The 25326-nt window shown below is 43.7% G+C and overlaps 1 protein-coding gene across 1 annotated transcript; it reads right to left on the reverse strand.

The window, feature by feature from the left end:
* Positions 1 to 11882: 11882 nt before the first annotated feature.
* EAF2 (ELL associated factor 2) lies at positions 11883 to 25186 on the reverse strand. The gene is made up of 6 exons (XM_054044561.1): positions 24999 to 25186; positions 20486 to 20580; positions 19590 to 19726; positions 17950 to 18095; positions 15947 to 16213; positions 11883 to 12725 (listed from the first exon to the last, which is right to left on the reverse strand). The coding sequence occupies exons 1-6, from the start codon at positions 25162 to 25164 to the stop codon at positions 12679 to 12681; spliced, it is 858 nt and encodes a 285-aa protein (XP_053900536.1). The 5' UTR covers positions 25165 to 25186; the 3' UTR covers positions 11883 to 12678.
* Positions 25187 to 25326: the final 140 nt, after the last annotated feature.

A 25326-nucleotide genomic window follows, 5' to 3' on the forward strand; every position in this document is an offset into this window, starting at 1 on the left:
TGTCAACAAGCGTGTGAACAAGGGTGATCCAGTGGATACAGTGTACTTGGATTTTCAGAAAGCCTCTGGCAAGATCCCTCACCAAGGGCTCTTAAGCAAAATAAGTAGTCCTGGGATAAGAAGGAAGGTCCTCTTATGGATCAGTAATTATTTACAAGATAGAAAACAGGGCAGGAATAAATGGTCAGTTTTCAAAATGGAGAGAGGTAAATAGTGGGGTCCCCCAAGGATCTGTACTGGGACTTGTGCTGTTCAACATATTCATAAATGATCTGGAAAGTGGAGTGAACAGTGAGGTGGCAAAATCTGCTGACAAAACAAAAGTACTCAAGATACTTAAGTCCAAAACTGACTGCAAAGAGTTACAAAGGAATCTCACAAAACTGAGACTAATAGCCTTTAGTGACTGGGAGACAAAATGGCAGATGAAATTCAATGTTGATAAATGGAAAGTAATGCACATTGGAAAACATAATCCCAACTATACATACAAAATGATGGGGTCTAAATTTAGCTGTTACCATTCAAGAAAGATCTTGGAGTCATTGTGGATAGTTCTCTGCAAACATCTGCTCAGTGTGCAGTCAAAAAAGCAAACAGAATGATAGGAACCTTTAGGAAAGGGATAAATAATAAAACAGAAAATATAATATAATATAAATCGATGATACACCCACACCATAAATGCTGACTGCAGTTCTGGTCACCTCTTTTAAATATGATTGATATATATAAAAATTGGAAATGGTGCAGAGAAGGGCAACAAATGATGAGGGGTATGGAACAGCTTCCATCTGAGGAGAGATTAAAAAGAATGGGACTGCTCAGTTTAGAAAAGAGACAGCTAATGGGGTATAGAATAAAGGTCTATAAAATCATGAATGGTGTGGAGAAAGTGAAAGTGTTATTTACGTCTCATAAACATATGAAAGTAATAGGCAACAGGTTTAAAGGAAACAGAAGGAAGTAATTTCACACAACATAGTCAACTTGCGGAACTGGTTGCCATGGGAAGTTGTGAAGGCCAAAAGTATAAGTGGGTTCAAAAAAGATTTAGATAAGTTAATGGAGAATAGGTCCATCAAGGCTATTAGCCAAGATGGTTAGGGATGCAGCCCCATGCTCTGGGTGTGCCTAAACCTCCAACTGCCAGAAGCTTGGATTGGATGACAGCAGATGGATCATTCAATAGTTGTCCTGTTCTGTTCATTCCCACTGAAGCGTCTGGCATTGGCCACTGTCAGAAGACAGGATACTGGGCTAAATGGACCATTGGTCTGACCCAGTATGGCTGTTCTTATGCAGGCAAAACATGAAGGATTTTTTTGCAGAGTTTACTGGAAATTCAGTACGCCTAGGGCACAGGGCCGGCTCCAGGCACCAGCTTGTCAAGCAGGTGCTTGGGGCAGCCGCTCCGGAGAGGGGCGGCACGTCCAGGTATTCGGCGGACGGTCCCTCACTCCGCCTGGGAGCGAAGGACCTCCCGCCGAATTGCTGCAGCAGATTGCAATCGCGGCTTTTTTTTGTTTTGTTTTGTTTTTGTTTTGGCTGCTTGGGGCGGCCAAAACCCTGGAGCCGGCCCTGCTTAGGCAAGATATATCCGATTAGGTGATCTCACATTTAACTATGCTGATTGCTAAGAGGAAACGATTGTGCAACTATTTTGCAAGACTTTTGAAACTGGTAGAACAGGACATGCAGCATTGGGAAGTGAAACTAGAGATTAGTGATAAGTAACAGTCAGCATGGATTTGTCAAGAACAAATCATGTCAATCCAACCTAATAGCCCCTATCCAGAAGGCTTGTTACCCTGTCAAAGAAAGCTAAGTGGTAGATGTGGTATATCTTGATTTTAGTAACACTTTTGATACTGTCTTGCATGACCTTCTCATAAACAAACTAGGAAAATACAACGTAGGTGGAATACTATAACGTGGGTGCACAGCTGTCTGGAAAACCGTTCCCAGAGAGTAGTTATCAGTGGTTCACAGTCAAGCTGGAAGGGCACATTGAGTGGGGTCCTGCAAAGATCGGTCCTGGTTCTGTTCAATATTTTCATAAATGATTTGGATAATGGCATAGAAAGTACACTTCTAAAGCTGGGAGGGGTTGCAAATGCTTTGGAAGATGTGATTAAAATTCAAAATATGCTGAACAAACTGGAGAAACAGTCTGAAGTAAATAGGATGAAATTCAATAAGGACAAATGCAAAGTACTCCACTTAGGAAGGAACAATTAATTGCACACATACAAAACGGGAAATGACTGCCTGGGAAGGAGTAGTGCAGAAAGGGATCTAGGGGTCATAGTGGATCATAAGCTAAATATGAGCCAACAGGATAACACTGTTGCAAAATAACAAACATCAAGTGTTGTAAGCAAGACACAAGAGGTAATTCTTCCACTCTACTCCACACTGATAAGGCCTCAACTGGAGTATTGTGTCCAGTTCTGAGCACCACATTTCAGGAAAGATGTGGACAAATTGGAGAAAGTTCAGAGGAGAGCAACAAAAATGTCCAGAAAACATGACCAATGAGGAAAGATTGAGAAAAAAAAAGGGGGGGTTTTTTTTAGTCTGGAGAAAAGACTGAGGGGGAACATGAAAACAGTTTTCAAGCACATAAAAGGCTGTTAGAAGGAGGAGGATAAAAATTGTTCTCATTTACCTCGGAGGATAGGACAAGAAGTAATGGGCTTAAATTTCAGCAAGGGAGGTTTAGGTTGGACATTAGGAAAAACTTCCTAGCTGTCAGGGTAGTTAACTTGAACACATTGCCATGGGAGGTTGTGGAATCTCTGTCACTGGAGATTTTTAAGAACAAGTTAGACAAACATCTGTCAGGGATGGTCAAGTTATTACGTAGTCCTGCCTTGAGTGCAGGATACTGGACTAGATAACCTCTCGAGGTTCCTTCCAGTCCTACACTTCTATGATACTATGATTAAAGAATAAGTGTTTGTTTTTTTTAAATTGGACTTCTAAGACACTCTGCTTTTCTTTAAATAACAGCATGGAGAGGACCTCATTTCTTGGAGTGAGCAAAATTCTCTAGCATGAGTGAGCACACTAGCAAAAACAAACCAGATACAAACTCGCAGGAGAGTAACCCAAACTGCATAGAAAAGACAACAGAAGAAACAGAGAATGGAGAACAGGTATTATAATGAAGGCCCCAACCTAAAACAACTCAACAGAGGTCTCAACTATTAACTCACAAAGCTTCCTCTGTTGAATGAAAAGCTCCGTCATCTCTGCCACTGATCTCCATTCCTTTTACACCACAGTGCAGGGGGTTTCTTTTCAACAAAGGAAATGTGAGGAACACATTTATTTATTTATTGGATTTCAGAAAGCAACTGAAAGAACTAAGCTCTGGCCCTGGCCAATCCCAAGAGCCTGCATCCTGTTTCCACTGACTTGTGCAGGAGCAGATGCAATGTATTTTTGTGAGAAGCCCAAGTCAGTTTGGCATCCCTTCATCATTTAGGCTCTGAATATTTCTTTCTATAAGCACTTCTACAGTAGCTGCCACCAGGAAATCTACGTGCTATTCCAGTTTCTATAGTATGCAAGCCCCCTCCAGCCACAATGGAGTTTGTGAGCCGTGAAAGAAAGGCAACAGTTACTGAAGATTCTTTTAGAGCTTTTCCTGTAACTCATCCTTGGGTGTGCTATGCACTGATTTGATAACTTACGGCTGCCCCGAGTAGGTCATGGAGGTGCCACATCTATGTAGCAATTCCCATAGGCACCAACTTTCCAAAGTGCCGGGCGGTGCTCGACCTCTGGCTCTGCCCCAGGCCCTGCCCCAACTCTACCCCTTCCCTCAAGGCCTCACTCTGCCCCACCTCTTCCCGCCTCTGCTCCACCCCCAAGTGTGCCATGTCCTCGCTCCTTCCCCCTCTCCCCCCAGAGCCTCCTGAACACGTGAAACAGCTGATCATGGTGGGCGGAAGGCACGGGGAGGGGGAGGTACTGAACCATGGGGCCCGCCCATGGGCAGGAGGCGCTGGGGGGGAGCTAATAGGGGGACTGCCAGCGGATGCTCAGCACTCACTATTTTTTCGGCTGTGGGTGCTCCAGGCCTGAAGTCGGTGCCTATGGCTATTCCAATATGAAATATTTGCAAGACACCACGTTCCCATACAAAGTTATTTCATTCCCTCTTAATGTGGCGTTGTAAGTGAGAATAGCAATTAGTCCACAGTATATGATCAGGGGTCACTACAGTTTCACTTAAACTAGTGTACATTATAAAAAGATAAAGTACTATCAGAAATCCATACTTCTATTAGTCCTCAACATATAGAACTCAGCTTGTACATGGATCAGAGGGGGAGCCGTGTTAGTCTGAATCTGTAAAAAGCAACAGAGGGTCCTGTGGCACCTGTAAGACTAACAGATGTATTGGAGCATAAGCTTTCGTGGGTAAGAACCTCACTTCTTGCATCTGAAGAAGTGAGGTTCTTACCCACGAAAGCTTATGCTCCCAATACTTCTGTTAGTCTTAAAGGTGCCACAGGACCCTCTGTAGCTTGTACCTGGATGTTTGCCTAAGATTTGAGTCCGGGGGTTGGGAATGGGTGGGAAAGAGAGAGAGATTAAAAATATTCTAAGTATGTTTTAATGTAGGTCACACCCCAAACTGGGAGAAGAGTTCATCATCTTTCTGCTCATTTAATTACATCCCCCCCCCCAAAAAAAACCTCTTAAAACATGTCAGATAAAAAGAGTTAGATTAAAATCAAAATTCTGCTCTTTAGAAATGAGCAGGTTTTTAAGATGGAGAGACTCTTGATAGAGCAGAGAATGACTTAGAGGGGTCACTACTGGACTGCTTACCTTTCTCTTGGGCTCAACTGCCTGCCCTACTGAGCTCTAATTGATCCTTTCTTTCCCTTGTTGATAGCAGCGGCTGTACCACCTCCCTAAAGTAGCAGAATAAGAGCAACCGGTACCCATCCTCCTCGACTCCATGTGTTCAGCACTAGGACCCTTGTAAGCCAAGCTACACTGCCCTGTCTTTCCTTCTTAGGGCCTCTTCCTACATGCTCAGCCTAGATTTCCGCACGAGCCCTTTCCCGACTGTTCTGCCACTCACTTGTGGAATGTTCTTGTGACGTTGCCCCCCATAATGCTTTATGGAAATATGCTTATAATGTATATATGACATAACTGGAATATGTTTTATGCTACATATGCCATGTAACATATCTCTGTAAAGGTTATGATCTACTGATTAATATTAATCCTATGTGTATGCATGTATGATTTTTGTATTCAAAGTTATGAATATTGGCTGTGTACTTGTTTGATTTTAAGTAGCCTTAGTAAGGCATTTGGGCAGCTTCTTAAAAAAGGAATTTGCAAGTTAAGTGCCCAATCAAGAAACACTTAACGGACAATGGAACCTTGGAAGACTCCAATCCACATAAGAAGTCTACCTGGGGACATTCAAGGTAGCATGTGATCAATGGCTGCCACCTGTAAAGTTCTGAGTCATGCATGGACATGTGACTTGCCCATGTGACTCCAAAACTCCAGCTTGCAGCTAGATTCTGCATAGGAGAGAGGAGGGGGTCTCCACCCACAAGAGAAAGTCTATTTAAGCCCCTGGGAGACCCCTCCATTTTGCCTTCAGCTGGCTCAAGAGATAGCCTCTCCACCTCTAAAGGATACCCGAAAAAAACTGGAACAAAGGACAGTAACTAGAGGGGTGTGAGTGATTGCTGGACCCAGACTAGAAGGAGGCTAGTCTGTAAAAGAAACTTATTGGAACATCTCTGAGGGTGAGATTTTACTGTAATTACTTTCTTACTGTATTACATTTAGACTTGTGTATTTTATTTTAGTTTGCTTGGTAAATCATCTTGTTCTGTCTGTTATTACTTGAAATCACTTAAATCCTACTTTTTGTATGTAATAAAATCACTTTTTACTTATTAATTAACCCAGAATATACATTAATACCTGGGGGGGGGGGAACAGCTGTGCATCTCTCTCTATCAGTGTTATAGAGGCAAACAATTTAAGAGTTTACCCTGTATAAGCTTTATACAGGGTAAAATGGATTTATTTGGGGTTTGGACCCCACTGGGAGCTGGGTACATGAGTGTTGGAGACAGGAGCACTTCTTAAGCTGTTTTCAGGTAAGTCTGCAGTTTGTGGGACATAGTTCAGACCTGGGTCTATGTTTGTAGCAGGCTAGCATGTCTGGCACAACCAGGCAGGGTTCTGAAGTCCCAAGCTGCCAGGGAAAACAGGCTTAAAGGTAGTCTCAACACATCAGTTGGCAGTCCCAAGGGGGTTTCTGTGATCCAATCCGTCACAGTTCTCTCCCAGGAGGCTTTCCAGGTTGCCCTTATCTCCTAAGCAGGCCTGGTTCTGATTCTCTCATCCTGGGGAGGTGGCCTAAACTTGGCACAGGTGAGGCTGAGTCCTCGGCCTCCCCCACCTGCTTAAAGGGCCCAGCCAGATCACCCTGACCTCAATTAAGCTACCAACCTTGTGGATTATAGGCTTGATTTTTCAGAGGTGCTGAGCACGTGTCGCTCCCATTGACTCCCACTGGATTAGTGGGTCTCAGCACCTCAGAGGTGCCGATACAAAAATCCTTAGGAAAAAAATGCCCTCTTGGGAAAAGTGATCAGACAGGAACCAGATGTGTAGACATCAAATCTAAGCTAAGCTTTCTCCTTTCTCTTAAAAACAACAGATCTAGTCACGTTCTATGGTTTAATTGCTTACCTATGTTCACAACACTTGCATCTTCCTTGTCACTCAAACCTGTAAACTGGGAGTCATCTCTAATGCCTCTCTCCCCCCCATACCCCACACATCCAGGCTGGGCCTAGCTCTTGCAACTTTCCCCTCCCCAGTTTTTCTGAGGTTTGGCTTTTCTTCACCCCCCCCAGCTAAAACTTTTGTCCAGGCCTTCATCATCTCCCACCTTGAATTTTAAAGAGAAGAACAGGTTAACAGAATGATCTGAAAGGTCAATTAAGACATCAATCAAAACCATTAGTCTGCAGTGCTATATGTACACCTCTACCCCGATATAACGCGACCCAATATAACACGAATTCGGATATAATGCGGTAAAGCAGTGCTCGGCGGGGCTGCGCACTCCAGTGGATCAAAGCAAGTTGGATATAACACAGTTTCACCTATAATGCGGTAAGATTTTTTGGCTCCCGAGGACAGCGTTATATTGAGGTAGAGGTGTATCTAACTCACACGCTTATTTGTATTGGGGTCATGCCCTCAGAGCCCCATATCACGTTGTGCTAGTTACTGAACAAAAACATAACCAAGACAGTCTCTGTCCCCAAAGACCTTACATTTTCAAGCCCAGATCCTGCAAACACTAGCGCATGTTTAACTTTACTACCATGAACAATCTCAAGAATGAAGAACTTTGAAGTTAATGGGATTACTTAGATAGTCAAGTTAAGCATGTGCAAAGGTGTTTGCAGAATCAAGGGCTAGGGTAGAACATGTAGTTACAACAGACATGGAGAACATAAGAAACAATGAGATATTATAAGCCAACATCTATATATACACACAATTTATATCAGAGCAATGTGCCTTTAAAAGCAACTCCTCTCACTCTTTATATTTGCTGTGAATGCTAGAAATACCAGCTGTAACAGCTGAACCAGACAGTCTACTCCTAGCTGGGCAATTACCTTGGGCACGCCTAGGGAGGGAGCAATTACATGACAAAACACATGCACACAGTGAAGACTAGTATTTGCTGTGGTGTGGCCAGACAAGTTTCTTAGTCTGGTACCTTTCAGTAATTGGATAGTAGCTCCTAAGTCAGGCCAGCCACAAAACTAACATTCCCCCACAAAAAGCACAACTTTCATACAGCCCAACAGAGAGTAGTCCACTTCGGCTTGAAGGGTAGAGTGCAAAAAAATTGTTGGAGGGGGTAAGAGAATGAGCCTCATTTCTGTGTCTGCAGCTTGGGCTTATCATTCGCTTCCTTTTCATTCTCCTTTCTGGTTTGGGCTGGCACAGAGCCACGCCAGTCCTGCTGGTCTACTACCCTGAAGTATTTTATCTGTAGCATCTCACATTAGTTGTTCTGAGCTAGCAGCTTTCATTCACAGCAGTTGCCAGAGAAAGGACGCTTCTCTCGCAACATTGCCAATATTGCAAAATATTCCTCAAAGGACAATTTCTGAAATAAGCAAGTAGGGTTTAGAGTTGCTGGAGACCCACCTACAACTGAACAGAGTAGAAAAGTGCAAACATTCTGGTTCATTTTAGGTTGTTCTCTTACCATCTGAAGATAAAGAACTAGAAAGCTTCACATGACTTATGGCAACTGAAAGGAAGCATCCCCCCACCTTTTATGAATAAGTTCTCCTTGACTGTCTTGCCCCTTCTCATCACATTCCTAGTGATGATTTATATTCTTCTCCCCACACATTTATTTGCTGCTTTTCTGGTCCTGGAACATTCTAGGATTGAGGGAAACACAAACACTGCTATACCCTGAAGACAGCTTCACTTCTTCTGGCTGCTTAGCAGCCCTTTCAGGACCTATCAGGACCAGATGATATTCAGACAAGAGTTCTGAAGGAACTCAAATGTGAAATTGCAGGACTACTAACTGTAGTCTGTAATCTATCATTTAAATCAGCTTCTGTACCAAATGACTGGAGGATAGCTAATGTGATGCCAATTTTTAAAAAAGGCTCCAGAATTGACCCCCAGCAATTACAGGCCGGTAAGCTTGACTTCGGTAGCAGGCAAACTGTTTAAAATTATAGTAAACAAAATTGTCAGACACACATATGAACATAATTTGTTAGGGAAGAGTCAACATGGTTTTTGTGAAGGGAAATCATGCCACACCAATCTACTACGATTCTTTGAGGGGGTCAACAAGCATGTGGACAAAGGGATCCAGTGGCTATAGAGTACTTAGATTTTCAGAAAGCCTTTGACAAGGTCCCTGACCAAAGGCACTTAAGCAACGTAAGCAGTCATGGATAAGAGGAAAAGTCCTCCCATGGATTGGTAACTGGTTACAAGATAGGAAACAAAGGGTAGGAATAAATAATCAGTTTTCAGAATGGAGAGAGGTAAACTGTGGTGTCCCCCAGGCAGGGCCAGCTTCAGTAAGTGCGGGACCCGATTCAAATACCTGGCGGTGGTCCGGGTCTTCTGCGGCACTGAAGGACCCGCCACCGAAATGCCGCTGAAGACCCGGACCGCCACCGGGTGAGTAAAAAAATTAAAAAGGTGCCTAAGTTAGGCGTTCTTCTTTAGGGCGCGGGGCCCGCTTAGGGGGAATTGGCCTAAAGCAAGCTCTGCCCCCAGGGGTCTGTAGTGGGACCAGTCCTATTCAACATATTCATAAATGATCTGGAAAAAGGGGTAAACAGTGAGGTGGCAAAATTGGCTGATGATACAAAACTACACAAGATAATTAAGTCCCAAGCAGACTGCGAAGAGCTACAAAAGGACCTCTCAAAACTGGGTGACTGGGCAACAAAATGGCAGATGAAATTCAATGTTGATAAATGCAAAGTAATGCACATTAGAAAAAATAATCCCAACTATACATATACATTGATGGGGTCTAAATTAGCTGTTACCACTCAAGAAAGATCTTGGAGTCATTGTGCATAGTTCTCTGAAAACATCCATCAATGTGGAGCGGCAGTGAAAAAAGCAAACAGAATGTTGGGAATAATTAAGAAAGGGATAGAGAAGAACACAGAAAATATTATAGTCTGTCTATATAAATCTATGGTACGCCCACATCTTGAATACCGCGTGCAGATGTGGTCACCACATCTCAAAAAAGATGTATTGGACTTGGAAAAGGTTCAGAAAAGGGCAACAAAAATGATCAGGGGTATGGAATGACTGCCATATGAGGAGAGATAAATAAGACTGGGACTTTTCAGCTTGGAAAAGAGATGACTAAGGGGGGATATGATAGAGGTCTATAAAATAATGACAGGTATGGAGAAAGTAAATAAGGAATTGTTATTTACTTCTCATAACACAAGAACTAGGGGTCACCAAATGAAATTAATAGGCAACAGGTTTAAAACAAATAAAAGGAAGTATTTTTTCACACAACACACAGTCAACCTGTGGAATTCCTTGCCAGAGGATGGTCGGAAGGCCAAGATTATAAGAGGGATCAAAAAAAAACTAGATAAATTCATGGAGGATAGGTCAATCAATGGCTATTAGCCAGGATGGGCAGTGATGGTGTCCCTAGCCTTTGTTTGCCAGAAGCTGGGAATGGGCGACAAAGAATGGATCACTTGCTGATTACCTGTTCTGTTCATTCCCTCTGGGGCACCTGGAATTGGCCAGTGTCAGAACACAGGGCTAGATGGACCTTTGGTCTGACCCAGTATGGCCGTTTTTATGTTCTTTCCCTCTCAAGTGAATCCAGTAACCCTCTGCTGCCCTGCCCCGCCATGATTTGCTATCACTCAGGATATGTCTACACTACATCTGGGAACAAGCCTCCCAGCCCAGGTCCATGACTTGTGTTAGTGGGGCTCATGCTAGCGCACTAAAAATAGCTGTGTAGACATTGCTTTGACATTGCAGCTTGCGCCAGAGCTCAGCTGTGAAGGCCCACCTATCCAAACTCCAGTCTGAGCCACATTTACACAGCTAGTTTTAGCGCATTAGTGCAAGCCCCACCAATACAAGTCTGTAGACCTGTGCTGGGAGACTCACTTCCCGGTGCAGTGTAGACATACATCAAAAATTTTACAAAGACAGAGGGTAAGATCCTCAGGGTAAGGATCATGGTTATCTTCTTTTCAACAATCCCTAACCCACCTAGTAAACTTCAGCATGCTGTACAAATGGAGAGCAATGCCTCTACTTACGGTAGGCCAAGAAGATGAGCAATATATGATCTAATAGAGGAGCAAAGGAGGATAAGATTGGTGTGGGGAAGAGGTAGAAGAATTCAGTGCAAGAAAACACTGCTACTAATTCTTAAGCATCTGCTGGCAACACTGCAGAAGTCCACTTGTAAGTGGTAGGCTTACATATGACTCCTTAACAATCCTGCCACAGAGCACCCATGAGTTGATACTCGCTCCCAGCAATTTAAGACCCCTGCACTAATAAGATATATGGTGTATGTGAACTGAATGTGCATTTCACTTCACAATAGGTCTAGGTTTACATATGGAATTTTACCCCATTATGTAGTCATGGGGCTATGATTGAAAGTCATCTCTTAGTCTGACAGAGAAGAGAGATTTCATTTGATTTGTCTTGTCAAAGTATATTCCACACACATTTGCCATATTTAACCAAGGACAGTTTTGTAGATAGGTTCAGAATCCCACCCTCTCTTACTACAGATTTTTCAGGGCTTTTAAAGAAGGTATTCAACAAGCATGAACACATATTCAACTATAAGAAGACCGGACATGCAGATTCTTTCCTCCCTCCTTCAAATAAGATACAATAGTATACACTGATCACACTCATGGCACACACTATGAGAAATTATCAGCGCACAGTATCAATATTTTAATCACTGAGTCAGTTGTTTATAGTACTTCTCTGCCTGATGTTTCTTATGGCTATCTCCTACATCTATACATTTGGCAACTTAGATAAACTGTGCATATCATCTGCCATTCTAAAACGTGTGGTTCTTTCTGGCCTTATAATATACAAATGTGTAAGATGCCAATGTGGCGATTCTGTCTTCTTGTTGTTTTCTAGACATTTTAGACTTCATACTTACTTGTATACCGCTCTCTAATTTAAATGTTAGCTCACTGGTAAGGCTACGACATAAAGAAAATTCAGTCCATGTTACCTCTTGTTAAGAATTCTCATAATCATAACAATCAGTCCCATTAAAATTATAAATAATATTGCTTTATTAAATTAATTGTATTAAACTCCTAGAAAGGAATTCTATGATTTCAGTTACAGAATTAAATGAAGGAAACTCATTGCTGTCTTTGTAGTTCTCTAAATACAGATAGGAAGAGGCTGTAAGGAGTCCAGCTGGTCCAAGTAAAGGCAGGGAAAAGGACAAGTTCCCTTAAGAGACTTAAGGCTCAGAAATATAAAAAGTCCTATAATACAATGAAACTAAAAATTCAATGATGTGTCGTAAACTGTAACTGCAAGAGTGGACCATACCATTCAGCAGTTTCCTTAAAATTATGAACTGTGAACAGAACAACAACGTAGCTTACACAGCAGATCTCAGCTGTTCTTCCTTCCATCCCTCTCAAAAAAAAAAAGTTATGAAATCAGCACTAAACTGTAAGGACAGGAGGGAAACTTGCCTCCATAAATACTAGAAATATCCCCATTCCCATATCTATTATATAAAGTAACTAGCTGTTATAAGTCAGTTTCAAGTACAACAGGTGGTTGAGGCAAAAATCAGAATCCGTTCATAAGAACCGATACTGTAATACAGTAATTTGGAAGAGACAAACAAGTACCCAGAGCAGTGATTAGACATGAGTGCTGCTGTACCATAGACCTGATGTGCCAGTAGAAAATTAAGATGTCTCTATTTCCAAAAATTGAGGACATTCATTTCAATCTTGGGTAATCTAATCTTAGTGCAAAATAGATGCTAGGACAGCTTTAGCAAAGAGAGGTGATGCATCTTTATTAAGGCCAAAATCTTGTTCAGTCATCACTGTCACTTCCAGATTCACTCAGCAGCAAGTCATTTCCTAAAATAGAAGATAAAGTCATTGTATTAGTTCCATTAAACTAAGACTAGTTTTCCATCAAGAAAAGTTCTTTTTTTACCTATTCAGTATTTTCTATTAGGAATTTAACACCAAAACATTTTATATGTTTAAACTCTCATCTGTTGTCTTAACTACTGGAGTGGGAATCTTAGGGGTACATCACTTATCTGTGACCTTTGAAGCCCTGCATTACTCACACTTAACCCACCAGATTGAATGAGTTTGTGTACGGGAATTAGTGCAAGCAAGCCACAGCGGACTAGCTAGCTTCCCATCCACCTTCGGATACCTGATCAGCAGGAAAGCTGCTGGGAAATGCAGTTTCATTTAAAAAAAAAAAAATAGGATACGAGTTATTGTTGTTTGCATGTATCTAAATGCCTCTTGGATGTGTCTGAGAGCAAAGCAGTTTCCAAATCAAGGTGAGAACAAGTTGTTTGATGCACCTTTTCAAAAAAATAATCAGGATGTTGAGCAAGACAGCAAACAAAAGATCAAAGGAAATATTTATGTATGCTGTCACCAAAAAATTAAATGGGAGTTATTTTAAAATGGGACACAAGAAAAGTGACTATCCAGGGCTTGCAACAGCTGTCTACATAACAGAAAATAAGTTCTCCCTACTATTTTTTTTTTTCCAACTTGACAAGCAGTTTTTCTCCCACTCCCCTCCACCATCTCCTACATATAGGATAGAGGTTAAAGGGATACTGTCAACAGCAAATCTATATTTTTTAAAAACGAGTTAAATGTAATTTCAGATACTGCATCAGCCCTTCTATTCCTCTGCCAAATTGGTGGTTATGCAACTGCATTTTCCTTTATTAAAAAAAAAGGAAACAAGGAAAGAATCTCTCTCCCCTTGTTGCTGGGTGAAATGCCTAAACAAATAGGAAAGCGACTAATGAAAGCAACTATACATAAAGTATTGTCAGTTAATGCCTAAACAAATAGGAAAGCGACTAATGAAAGCAACTATACATAAAGTACTGTCAGTTACCCGTATCAGCGGGTAGCAATCGATTTATCCGGGATCGATATATCGCGTCTCGTTAAGACGCGATATATCGATCCCCGAATGCGCTCACCATCGACTCCGGAACTCTACCAGAGCGAGCGGCGGTAGCGCAGTCGACGGGGGAGCCACGGCCGTCAATCCTGCGCCGTCTGGACCTCAGGTAATTCGATCCAAGATACTTAGACTTCAGCTACGCTATTCGCGTAGCTGAAGTTGTGTATCTTGGATCGATCCCCCGCCCCCAGTGTAGACCAGCCCTATATAACAGAGGTAAACTGGATTAGAGCGAAATTCTAAGCAGGTTTATAGCTAAATCAGCATGAAGTTTTAGACCGCTCACAAGGGTCCGAGGACCCACCTCCCTCCCTGCAGAGCTCTTAAGTCCCACAGGGTTCCTGGGCTCCTTGCTGTGGTTTTGGTATTTCTGCAAGTTTAAGACATCAGGGTGTTTCACTATGACAGTTTTAACTGGTGGCATCAGCCACCTGTACTTGGACGTAAATCTTTCAATGGGAGCTTTGCAGCTGTGAACTAGCCACTAGTCATGAAGATGGTTCATTTTATTCTCAAAAGTGTTTTTTTCTAAATGTGTGTAAAATGGCAAGTTTGAAAGTATTTCCATGTCTGAGCAAAGGGACTGATGTATATGGAACTTTCTAAAGATATACTGATTGTAATAGGAAGCCTATTTGCTTTAGGCCATGGAAGTTAAACTAAAAAAATTAGTCCTCTTGCACAATAATCAGAGGTTTTCAGTCTAATCTTATTCCTGTGAAGGAGGTGGTATGTGGAAATAAGGCTAATAACAGAAACCTGATTGTAAGCTTAGCTACATCATCACAATATACAACTACCTTGTTACCAGTTTTAATTCCTTATAATAGTGAAACACAAGAGGACATATATATTGTGTATGAGATATTTTCACTATAACCAGTGTAAGCTGTCAAAAAACTTCAGTATATATTATCACTATGTAAATTAGGGCCTATGACCAAGTTTTTCCAAACTTGTGAGCCTGAAGTTAGGCACGTAATTAAAAGTGTGGCTTTGTTTTCAAACAGCAGCGGTGGGTGCTCATCAATTCTGAATAAACCAGGCCCGGTTTCTTTTGGGGCTAAGTTTAAAGACCTTTACATAGGCGGTTGCTTGCTGCTGTTCAAACCAGTGATACTCTTCTTTCTAGGCAACAATATATATTAAAAAAATCCCAGTTGTACTTTAAATATCTTAAATTTGTCATAATTTTCTTCAATCAAAACACTGTGAATTAGTTTTGGCGGTTGGTATCCTCCCATCCCTTCAACATGGACAAAGTATGAAACACCCTCCCTTCCCTACATACATAGGAGAGGATTGGCACCTTGTAGGTTAGAAAAGCCTCCATGAATCACAAGACTTCTGAGTGGGTTAGGACAATAGCTCTCAATCTTTCCAGAGTACTGTACCCCTTTCAGGAGTCTTATTTGTCTTACGTACCCCCAAGTTTCACCTACTTGCTTACAAAATCAGACATAAAAATACAAAAGTATCACAGCACACTATTACTGAAAAATTGCTTACTTTCTCATTTTACCGCATAATTATAAAATAAATCTGAATATAAATATTGTACTTACATTTCAGTGTATAGCATACAGAGCAGTATAAACAGGTCTGTTTGTACTGACTTTGCTAGTGCTTTTTATGTAGCCTGCTGTAAAACTAGGCAAATATCTAGATGAGTTGATGTACCCCTTGGAAGACCTCTGCAGAGGTACATGTACCCCTGGCTGAAAACCACTGGATTAGGATAACCCCCTCTTGTAACTGAGTATTACCAGGATAATATTCCAGTATCATCTACTCAGGAAATCACACACATATGTTTTGGGAGTGCCTAAGCCATTCAAGCATTTTCAACACAAATTACTGTTCTATAGTCCCAATGTATGCAATTGGGAGGAAGCCAGTACGGCCTATGACATATTTTAAACTGCATCAGCTTTAATTTAATAGCTCTGATGGTCAAGTAACTTTTAGCCCAACTTCTAATTCAGAACTCAACTGAACAATGAAACCCCAGCATCTCTTCCCACAATTTTAATTACAATAGAGACATAGTTACAGAGTCTCTGGTTTTCTTTTAGATTCCTAAAGCATGAGATTGTTCTTTTCTTAGAGCACTGTCTTCTGTACTTACTTAGTGTATTCATCATATGGCCACCGCTCTCTTGAGATTTGTTATGACTGGCATCCATGTCACGGATAGCCTGTTGTGGTATGGCAGACATAGCAGGCTGTGGCTGCAAGTACGGCATTGACATAGGCAGAGACGGCTTAGCCCCCTCATCTTCTGAATCACTAGAACTATTTTCACTGCTGGATGAGGAGGATGATGAACTTCTTGATTCGGACGAACTATCAGAGCTACTCATCTGGTCCATGACACTAGCCTCGGCCTTTAGCTCTGAAAATAAGATGTAGAATAATTGAGAAACAAAGCAAGAGGTGTCTCAGAGTTTAAAGGGGATGGCAACAAGGGAAGCACTGCACAAGCAAGTGACTGTAGTGAATGTCACAATATTATTACAAGTCATAAGTGAAGTGTGGGACACAAGCAAACTGATCACCCTACTTGTATGCTGTATTCCTCTCCTACACTCCTTGCTGTCTTACTTTTAGGCCACATGCTTTTCAGAGCAGAGATGCATTAGGGTTCAGATAAGGCTGCCAGCTAAGGTGCAGCCTTCTACACTTCAGTGGGCAGCACAACCTAACTTACCCTTAATATCTGTCTCTGATTAGTAAGTCTCTTTTTTCAGGCTTTGTTTAACACCTCTACAGATGTCTTACAGGAGTCAATAACTCAACTTAGACTCAAGGGACAGATAGTGAAAAAAGGAATTGGTCAGTGGAACATCTGAAGGTACAGCAGCAATGGCTGGCAGCAATTTGGGCATTATAAACAACATGTACATGTTTGTCTAGACATTCATTGTTCTCAATCCCAAATTAAGCATTGTGGGATACCTGCAGCGATTGCCCATATTTTAAAATTATGGAACAGCTTCATTAAATCCTTGTTGATTCTTTTTATAGGTCTGGAAAGAATTTAGAATAGCTAGCAGGAAACCACCCAGACCCCAGCACACAATTTACTGTGGCCAAACAAGTAAATCTGATTGGCAGCACATAGGGACAGGGTTTTGGGATATGTTAGTCTTGGTGACGCACTCAGAACAGGTTCTAAACAAAACAAACAAGCCATGGAGAAAAAGTCTCAGGTTTCTCATGCACTTGAGCACACTTTGTTTCTTTTGCAGCCTTAGGTACTTTTAATTGCCTTTTTGTGGAGTAAGACACTCTGGTTAAAGTTTGTCTAAATCACAAAGAAAAGACATCTGCATAATGAGATATCTGGGGGGAAAACTGTTTAAAAGAATCCAGAGCACCCTTGAGAGCCAATATCAATTCAGATCAATAAAGCTACCACCTGCTAGTGTTCATACAGCAAGCGATTAACACCTGCTTTTCTCCCCCCTCCACAAAAAGGAAATAAAGTGTGTCTCCTACTGAATTAAATTCAAAGGTTCCTACCGAAACAGTCTCCCAAGAACATAGCATGTGGCATTATTCTCAAGGATAGGATTTATGTAAGTGTTCAGTTGTCTCTTACCATATAGGGAACCACTTCTGCAGGTCTGATCTGATTTGGAAAAGTAGGGTGCTATTTGAATCTCTCTGACTAGATTTACATGATAATGAACTCATACAAATTTAGAGTTTTATTAAAAACTAAAATTTATAAAGCATTTTAACCAAAGATTTGCTGTATGCAAAGGACAAAGAATGAGGAGGGAAGGGTGAAGTGAGGAAGAAGTGGAGGACTGGCTGATTTGGCTTCAGTGCCACAATCCTACAATTGAGCCTGTAGCTTAAGACAGCAGCAGTGGGAGGACTCAGTGAGAACTAAAGCAATGCTAATCATGACCTTCATAAGACTAAGAATTGATTTGATTCTCAATCCTATGTGGTTTCAAATACTTTTAGATTACTACTCTTGTCAAGACATCCATTAAACTTTAGAGAACATTGCCCATGTAACAGCTTCTAGTGTGCACCTCATTCAAAAAACCCTTCGCTCTATTTATAATGTAAGTCTGCAAAATTTCTGAAATACTAAGTGACACAGTTGCAGTTTACCTCTCTCAATGTCGTCCATAGGAGAAGATGGAGACATCTTTTCTTTTGGTGGAGAATTTTTAACATTGTTTGGAGTCTTACTGGCATTTCGCATTTGCTGCTGTTGCTGCTCAATACGAGATTGAACCTTACTGCTTCCTTCAGCTCTGTATGACAGGGTGAAAAATTGTAATTGATTCCAGAGAACAATATTTAAACAAAATAAAAACACACAGTAGTCTAAGCTGTGTGTGAAGCTATTATGTTTTTCTTAACTGTATCACTACAGTTTTAAATTTCAAAGTACACTATTACAGTGGTTCCCACACTTTTTAACAAGGTATCCACCAACTGCATTTTGTCTTTTTTTGTGACCTACTATTACATATATGCACTCTCCATCCCAGCACACCACACCCATACTTCTGGCTTGGTGCAGCCCAGTAGAGAGGGAAGGCCTTGGGAGAAGGGGGGCTGGAGAGCGAGCCCACCCCACACTCACTCTACAATGATGGCTCCTGTCCTGTGGGACCAGAACCGGCTGCCTACTCCTGGCGTTGTGACCTGACACATGGGATCACAGTGCTGTTCAAGTTTGGCCCAATGGCCCTTCCCACACCACCAGGCTTCCCCTCCACACCAGGCTGGGAGAAGTGTATATCTGCCTAGGCCAGGGCGCAGTGATAGATTAATCCAGCCCCTGGATATGGCAACCTATCTAGAACCTTCTTGGGACCCACCATTTGGGAAACACTGCACTACTACATTGGCATATAGCAACATATAGGTGCAGTGACTACTATTCTTTTGATGTACAACATGCCATTCATATTGGCCCTTTGACCCGATCCTCTACTATGCTGTTTCACATTTTCTTCAGTCATTCACTAACACTTCATTAGAATGCTAGTGGAAGTGAGTTATATGTGACATAGCATCAGAATGTGCGTTAATGGGAATTACATACTCAGTAGGAGGAGAATGGGTCCTCAATATTTTGCTAAACTCTTTCACAAGAATTTATGCTATTTTATTTACACAGTTCGAAGTCAGAAAATGGCAGCAAACAATTTCATTTGTGTAGCAAAAAGCTATTTTCCAAACTTACTATGAGAAAACAGTTATTGTCTCTTGCAAGGATATGCAATGTTTCTGTTCAAAACCCACCCTACGAGCCTAGACTTGAAAGCTATAAAGTCATTTTTGAAAATAATAATGACATGCTTTTTCATTCCATTGAACAAGGGTAGGTTTTTGTAAGGACCATGTTTGAAAAAGTGAAATTTTGCTAAAAGCTAAGAATAGTTGGTATGTATCCCAATTTAGACTTTCAGCTATTTCTAAGGGCTTGTCTACATGGTGTCTTGGTGCACACCAGCGAGGGTGTAAATTCTAGGGCACACCTGTGAGTTGTGCACTAAGTGGCCATATGGTCCCTACTGCACAATAAAAGTTCTCTACTGTGTGTTGACATAGTCCTGTTTCAAACCGTACTAAATGCATGTGCACTAGGGTCCACGTGGCCAGTTAATGCACAACATGTTGGTGTGCAGTAGAATTTACACCCCACCTGGTGTGCACCCAAAAGACCATGTAGACCAGCCCTAAACCATTTTCATAATGAGTTAAGGACATAGCAGTTTCTTTTGTAAACCACCTACCTGGTTTTCTTCACAGTGATGTTACTGCTCAGTTTCTCTAGTCGACATTCTCCAGTGTCATGATTGATAATTAAGATACATTCCTTTAGATAAGGCTTCTTGGAGCCCTTGAAAACTGTTACTGGTGGAGTTGAACCCTATTTAAATTGGAAAAAATATCTAATTAGCATTATTTCAATAGACTTATTTGTATAAACACAAAATGAGCCTTTACAATATGAAAAGTTCATTGTAACTGATCATTTCTAGCCTTTTAAAATCTGTTACCAACTAATTCAAGTTAAACTCAGATTAGTAGTAACTAGGGGTGAAATCCTGGCTCTACTGAAGCCACTGGAAGTTTTGCCATTGACTTCAGTGTGGCCTTGATTTCACCCAGCCAGTTTGAAATAAACCAGTAATCTCAATCCAGTTTTTAACAAACAGGCACAAACATCACAAAACTACTGCCAAAACTAGAATGATTGTTGGCAATATCAGAAAAGCAATCTGGGATTACAGGAGGCTGAATTCTCCTCCCCAGTGGTGGTGCGTGCACTCCTACTCCTTTGGGATTGTGCCATAATGTCAATGCAGCAAAGGGAAGGTTGCACAGCAGCCAGTGTCCGTGCTGTACTTGTTTTATAGACAGAGAATTTTAGGGTTGTCAATTACAGCATATTTCCAGCATAGTGAATTCACTTAATGTCACAGCATAATTACCTGACCTTTGTAATTCTGCATTTTCTGGTACGATTATTTCTGTCCCAATGCTTTAAAAGCTACATGCATACAGGCTTGAAACAACAGCCAACTGAAAATGCTGAAATGTGAAACGCTTCTATATTCAACATATATGGTGATTCAGTAAGAGAAGCCTCTTCTTTTCCCATCCCCTAATGGTATTCAGCCCTCACCTCAATGTTTGGCAGCGTTATTGTCACCTGTTCACCTTTGCCAACTTCAAGGTCTCCTTCAGAGGATGTATCAATAGATGCAGGCTTGAAGTCATCTACAAATTAAAAAAACACCCTGATTTTCGTGAGTCCCTTAAATACTGACACACATTTCATAAAACCTAAAGGTGGTGAGTTTGGGGGGCATTTAAAATCAACGACGTAGTAGCTTTGCTAGTGCACAATCCACCATTCCCTTAGCAGATTTTTCCATAAGCCATAGAGCTCATAGTGAAGGTGGTTTTCCTGATATTCAACCTAAATTTCATCAAGTTTTGGTGTTGGAGCTCTTCAAAAAAAAGTTGAAAGATTTTGTTTAATAAGGAAAGTTTCTCCTGTTCATCTCACGTTCAAAAAATGGCCAAACTAGTTTGCTAATACTTAAAGAAAAACCCTCCAAAAAAGCCACAGAATTACTTTTGGGTTGAGACCAACCCTGGAAAACTTCAGCCCAAAAAATGGAAGTTGCATACAGCTGTGACTAAAAACAGGAGAGTAGCCTGGAAATACATATGCAGCCCTAACTATAGCATGCTCTTACTGTATTAACAGCATCAAAGGCAAAACCATATGGACTAGCAAGGTTGTGACGGTTGTTTTTATTTTTAAGTACATATATTTCTCTCTAAAATGGAATTGTTAAAAGCCACCATCATATACTTATTTTATTTTAATCTCCTTTATTAGCAGTCATTCTTAGAAACCTAACAATGTCTCCATTTGTGCGGATATGGACTTCCCCTCTTTGCATGTTTCAAAGTGCTGGAAAATTAGAGATGAACATTAGTTTGTTTCATCAGAGTTGTCAGCCCTGCCAACAAGGTCTGCTAATGATTGTTACCAAACTAGCATAATTTATTTCCAAGGTCCTAAACAAGCGCCAACAGTCTCAAGCTCCTGTTAGCAGCACCTTACAGAGCTAAGCACCACAGTTCTGGTCCTTCTTGTGGTAAGAATGAGATTATGCCGGTCTGCAGTGGGTGCTGCTGGGTAATTAGCATTTTGGCCAATCTTTTCAGAAATGGCTAACTAAATAAATGTCCAGTTTACCTACTCGCAAGAAGCGTAAAAGCTAAGATTACAATAACAAAAGTTAGAGAAAAATATAAAATTTCTGTTTATTTTGTGCATTTGATAGCACTGTCAGTTTGGCTGATTTCCTTGTGTCTTTCTTCGCAGAGTGTCAGGAAAGAAAAACATTTTGAAACAGAAAAAAGGGATTGTAAAACCACAAAAGTCAGCAGGAAAACTAAAAGGCAGGTGTAGTACTATTTTTACTACTACTTTTTTTAATATATATATATACTGAACTGATTGCAAGTTACAGCACCCCTTTAAATACACTCACAGCTTTTAGGTTCCTCTCACACCTTCCTCCTCAAAGATGTGGCCAATTTTATTAAATATGATTCCACTTGCTCACAGAATATACATTATCTATCTCATCTCACTGTATGAGAGCACACAGGATAATCTCCAGAGAACATGTGAGACACGGAACCTTGGGGATCATTCTATAAATAATGAGACAGCAGAACAAAAGCTGCAGCCCTAAATTATCAGAACCATAATCCTAACAGCATTTGTTTCCTAGATACCTTCAGAATCTGTGAGAACACACCTCCCAGGATAGTAGTTATTATGTACTCAGGAAGGGCACACTAGCTTTGAGAGCAATATTGCCTTTAATCTTTGACTGTTGAGAGCCCGGCCAAGGCAAAGGGCAGAGCTTCACCCCAAACTCAGATTTTTGTAGCATTGTGCCAAGACATTATTGTTTCCCAAAATATACCTTAATGCATGGTACATGAATTTAGTATACATAAAAGGAAGAACTAGATGAAGAAGGCAGGCACTGTGTGAACTTTACCCCAAACTTTACCAGCAACACATCTGCTCATTAGTCTAGCTCAGAGTCTCTCATGAGCAATAACTGCAACCTGCTGTGAACTGTATGGTTTTATATTCAAGACACTGGATTTGGATTTGAGACACCTAGGTTCAATTCCCAGCTCTGCCACAGACTCCCTGTATAACCTCAGAAAAGTCTCTTCATTTTTCCGTGCCTCAGTTCTACATCTCATGGTTCTACGTTAAATCCCTTTCTCTTATTCTTTCTGTTGTCCGTTTGGACTGTCAGCTCTGCAGGGTAGGAACTGTTTCTTACCAAATGTCTGTACAGCATCTACCTCAATGGGGCCCTGATGTTAGTCAGAGGCTCTAGGTGTTAGCATAATACAAACAAAGAGTGCAGTAGCTTTGCCACATTTGATTCCTATCCAAAGCCCTCCACCTGTGCCCTCCTCGCTCTACATGCTGCATCATGCCAACTTTTTCAAAAGCAAGTTCGAAAAGATCCAACATGCTCTCCTTCTGCCCCATCACCATCTTCTCTTTCTCCCAGTCACCAACAGCAGCCTGTTCCCCTACTCTAACTCCACCCATCAGCCCCAATGACTTCATCTCCTCAACTCCTGATCTACCCTACCATCACTCTCAACCTCACAACAGGAAAATGCCAGGGTAAGGGAGATTAACCCCCGCTCCTCGCATCTGCCTCTCCAGCTACTGCCCCATCTCTCAACCCAAAGAAGGAGGAGCCATCTGCAACCACTATCAAGTTCATCTCCTTCGACTCCATCTGCCAGCATAGAGGGCACTTATACAACATAGACAGACAAGTGTAGAGGTTACCAGGGTGTCGGGAGGGGTTTTGATTTCCACTGAGGTATGACCAGCCAGGCAGTGCCATGTCTGTGGGGAGTTATAAGGGTGCCAAGAGGGGGGTGCTGATTTTCCCTGGAGTATGGCCAGCTAGCCAGTGACATACCCATGGGGGGGTGGGGAATCACAGGGTTGCTGGGGGGATGCTGACCTCCCCTGGGGTGTGACCAGCCAGGTAATTACATGCCCAGGGAAGGGAGGTTACAGAGGTGCTGGGGGTGTGACCAGCCAGGTGGTGCCATGCCCCGGGGGAGAGGGGATTACAGGGGTGCTGGGGGTAGACCAGCCATGTGTTCCCATACCCCAGGGGAGGGCGCACAGGGATGCCAGGGGGATTCAGATCTCCCCTGGAGTGTGACCAGCCAGACGGGGCCATGCCCCAGGAGGAGTCATAGAGACACTGGGGGAATTCTGATCTCCCCTGGGGTGTGACCAGCCAGCCAGGGCCATGCCCCAGGAGGAGTCATAGAGGCACTGGGGGAATTCTGATCTCCCCTGGGGCGTGACCAGCCAGGCAGTACCATGTCGGGGGGGTGTTACAGGGGTGCTGGGGGTATGGCCAGCCAGGCGGCGCCATGACAAGGGGGGGTGTTACAGGGGTGCTGGGGGTATGACCAGCCAGGCGGTGCCATGCCCGGGGGGGTGTTACAGGGGTGCTGGGGGTATGGCCAGCCAGGCGGTGCCATGCCGGGGGGGGTGTTACAGGGGTGCTGGGGGTTTGGCCAGCCAGGCGGTGCCATGCCCCGGGGGGGTGTTACAGGGGGGCTGGGGGTATGGCCAGCCAGGCGGTGCCATGCCCCGGGGGGGTGTTACAGGGGGGCTGGGGGTATGGCCAGCCAGGCGGTGCCATGCCCCGGGGGGGTGTTACAGGGGGGCTGGGGGTATGGCCAGCCAGGCGGTGCCATGCCCCGGGGGGGTGTTACAGGGGGGCTGGGGGTATGGCCAGCCAGGCGGTGCCATGCCCCGGGGGGGTGTTACAGGGGGGCTGGGGGTATGGCCAGCCAGGCGGTGCCATGCCCCGGGGGGGTGTTACAGGGGGGCTGGGGGTATGGCCAGCCAGGCGGTGCCATGCCCCGGGGGGGTGTTACAGGGGGGCTGGGGGTATGGCCAGCCAGGCGGTGCCATGCCCCGGGGGGGGTGTTACAGGGGGGCTGGGGGTATGGCCAGCCAGGCGGTGCCATGCCCCGGGGGGGTGTTACAGGGGGGCTGGGGGTATGGCCAGCCAGGCGGTGCCATGCCCCGGGGGGGGTGTTACAGGGGGGCTGGGGGTATGGCCAGCCAGGCGGTGCCATGCCCCGGGGGGGTGTTACAGGGGGGCTGGGGGTATGGCCAGCCAGGCGGTGCCATGCCCCGGGGGGGTGTTACAGGGGGGCTGGGGGTATGGCCAGCCAGGCGGTGCCATGCCCCGGGGGGGTGTTACAGGGGGGCTGGGGGTATGGCCAGCCAGGCGGTGCCATGCCCCTAGGCGAGGGGGGTCTGAGCTCCCCTGGGTGTGACTAGCCAGGCGGTGTCAGGCCCGAGGGGATTGCACAGGGGGTGCTGATCTCCCCCAGGTACGACCAGTCAAGCCGGGGGGGGGAATCACGGGGTGCCTGGGGGGGGGGGGGGATGCTGACCTCCCCTGGGAAATATGACCAGCCAGGCCCGCGGGCGTGGGGGAGGTGATTCACTCCCAGAGGGTCAAGCACCTAGCGCCCAAACCCGCCCCCGCTGCCCCCCGACCTGCGCGACGGGAGACCCCCTGACTCACAGCGGACGGTGTGGAAGGCGCAGCGCGGCTGCTTCTCGAAGCTCTCGCCCAGCTTCAGCACACGCTCCTTGGGGTCAAAGAGCTGAGGGGCCGCCCCGTTCATAGCGGCTCCCCGAGCCGCCTCACACCATCGGGACCCCGCGCAGCCCCCGCCGCCGCGGAACATCCCCTCACCGCCGGGGGGCGGGGCACCGCCTAGCACCGGCCACGCCCACCCAGCCTCCTTACTGGAGGCTGCTTGCCCTGGCTCCGCCCCCTCCGAGGGGAGGGCTCGAGCCTGGAACGGGTAACGCCCACCCAGTCCCCCTACTGGCTGCTGCTTCTTAGC

The sequence above is a fragment of the Malaclemys terrapin genome, chromosome 11 (genome assembly GCF_027887155.1).
Source record: "Malaclemys terrapin pileata isolate rMalTer1 chromosome 11, rMalTer1.hap1, whole genome shotgun sequence".
Classification (NCBI taxonomy): Eukaryota; Metazoa; Chordata; order Testudines; family Emydidae; genus Malaclemys; species Malaclemys terrapin.